The sequence below is a fragment of the Theropithecus gelada genome, chromosome 16 (genome assembly GCF_003255815.1).
Source record: "Theropithecus gelada isolate Dixy chromosome 16, Tgel_1.0, whole genome shotgun sequence".
In the NCBI taxonomy this organism is placed as follows: Eukaryota; Metazoa; Chordata; class Mammalia; order Primates; family Cercopithecidae; genus Theropithecus; species Theropithecus gelada.
In genome coordinates, this window is record NC_037684.1 from 56,126,212 (window position 1) to 56,128,698 (window position 2,487).

A 2,487-nucleotide genomic window follows, 5' to 3' on the forward strand; every position below is an offset into this window, starting at 1 on the left:
GGCCTGCAAATTCTTCGCGAACCTTCCCAGCCATGATGCTACATAAGTCCAGGAAGGGGGACAGCATGCATTTTATTGCATCGTTAGCTTTTTTTGTTTTTTTTTTTTTTTGAGATGGAGTCTCGCTCTGTCGCCCAGGCTGGAGGGCAGTGGCCGGATCTTAGCTCACTGCAAGCTCCACCTCCCGGGTTTACGCCATTCTCCTGCCTCAGCCTTCGGAGTAGCTGGGACTACAGGCGCCCGCCACCTCACCCGGCTAGTTTTTTGTATTTTTTAGTAGAGACGGGGTTTCACCATGTTAGCCAGGATGGTCTCGATCTCCTGACCTCGTGATCCGCCCGTCTCGGCCTCCCAAAGTGCTGGGATCACAGGCTTGAGCCACCGCGCCCGGCCCCTTTATTCTTATAGATTACTTCTTTTTTTTTTTGATACGGAATTTTGCTCTTTTTGCCCAGGCTGGAGTGCAGTGGCATGATCCCGGCTCACTGCAACTTCCACCTCCCGGGTTCAAGCGATTCTCCTGCCTCAGCCTCCCGGGTAGCTGGGATTACATGCACGTGTCACCATGCCCAGCTAATTTTTGTATTTTTAGTAGAGACAGGGTTTCACCATGTTGACCAGGCTGGTCTTGAACTCCTGACCTCGTGATCCACCCGCCTCAGCCTCTCAAAGTGCTGGGATTACAGGCGTGAGCCACTGCGCCCAGCGCATTTTTTTCAGATAGCTATTTTTCTGATTATGAAAGGCAGGAATGGCAGGCGTGGTGGCTCCTCCGTCTCCTGGCCCGCCCAAGTGTCCCTTCTGGGAAGTGGCCCCGTCGCTGTTGAGGGAGCGCCTCGTGCCTCCCTCCTGGCATCACTGCCGTCTCCTTCCCTCCCCCCCCATAAAGATGTGGCCAGGATGCCAGTCAGACCTGCTGGCTTGGCCTGAAGAGGAGGCGGGCAGGCTTGGCCAGTACTAGTCCTGCCCCCAGCACCTCTCCCACTCGGCTGCTCTGCTTCCGACCACATTGTCTTTGCATTTCTTGAGTTCCCTTGGCTCCCTTCTGCCCTGGGCCCTGGCTCTCCAGCTTCCCTGGGCAGCAGCACTTTCCTACCAGGTTTTTAGCGCCCCTCGTTGAGCTCTCTGGCTTCCCGTCTTCTCTCTAACCAGGGCGTGCCCTCCCCCCATTTCCTTTGTGACATTTCTTTGCACTTTGGAAGTCCCCAGCTGTTTGCCATTTCTTTCCAGAGTGTCAGCTGTGGGAGGGAAGAGCCTTGTCTGTTGTTCCCTGAGTGGCAGTGCCAGTCTCGATCATGGAGGCAGAGCTGGGGGCCTGGTCTGGGAACCGCTGGTGGAGAAATAAGGAGGATTCGGGCTAATTAGCTGGGCATGGTGGTGGGCGCCTGTAGTCCCAGCTACTTGGGAGGCTAGGCAGGAGAATTGCTTGAACCCAGGAGGCAGAGGTTGCAGTGAGCCGAGATCATGTCACTGCACTCCAGCCTGGGTGACAACATGAGACTCCATCTCAAAAAAAAAAAAAAAAAAAAAAGGAGGACTTGGGGTTTTGGTTTGGGAGCTCTGTGTGCTCAGGGTGCCCTCTGCTGAGGCCAGGCTGCAAGAGGGGTGGGGAGTGTGAGCAGTCCCTGGAACATGAGGCCGAGTCCAGCTGGGAAGACTTTCATGGGGCTACACGAGTGGCTGGCTGTGGAAACAGGCCTGTGCACACGACCCATGGCAGGTGCGGGGGAGGGAGGTCGAGGGGGCTTGGGGCCAAGCCTTGCACGTGGGCACGATGTCCTGAGGTTAAGGGATGCAGAGCTGGGTCCAGGGAGGAGGGAGGGGCTGAGAAGTGGGAAGGGGCTCCCTGGCGGTAATGGGGACAGGTAAAACTGGGGAGGATGGTGGGGGCAGGTGGGAGGGGATGGGCAGTAGGCCTGAGTGCATCCTGAGAGGTTGTGGTGGAGAACCAGCTGCTGAGGGCCCTGGTCAGGGTAGTGACTTGGTTTCTAGGGTTGGAGAGAGGAGGAACTAGCTGGAGGAGGACAGGATTCAGTACAGTGCTGGTGTCTTGCTGTAAGGTGCGTGAGGTGGGAGGGTGTAAGGAGGGGGTGTGTGTGGGGTGGGCTGGTGAGGCGTGGGCGAGGTCTCAGTGCTGAGGCCTTGGCTGAGCTGCAGCTTGTGTTTTTATTTCCTTTTGGCAGATTTATCACACGTCCTGATGTCAAGCGGAGCAAGATGGCTGAGTTCCTGGACTGGAGCCTGTGCAACCTGGCCAGTTCCTCCTTCCAGACCCTCCAGGGGGTCATCACCATGGACGGGATGCTGCAGGCCCTGGTAAGTGCTGCCTGCAGGGGCCGTGGAGGTAGCAGGGAAATGACAGCTTACATGGGGACCACAGAATGATGTTACCTGTGGTTCCATCTTGATGTCATTGGAACCCCGTGGGATTGATGTAACCGGGCCAGGGTCTTTTTTTTTTTTTTTTTTTTTTTTTTTTTTTTTTGG

At 56.1% G+C, this 2,487-nt stretch overlaps 1 protein-coding gene across 1 annotated transcript in view; it reads left to right on the forward strand.

Annotated features, from left to right (window-relative positions):
- TBCD (tubulin folding cofactor D) overlaps positions 1-2,487 on the forward strand; it is a 183,014-nt gene that overhangs the window by 20,522 nt on the left and 160,005 nt on the right. Inside the window, exon 7 of the mRNA XM_025361420.1 lies at positions 2,184-2,316. Coding sequence (XP_025217205.1) covers positions 2,184-2,316 — 133 coding nt within the window. The remainder of the gene's footprint in view (positions 1-2,183; positions 2,317-2,487) is intronic.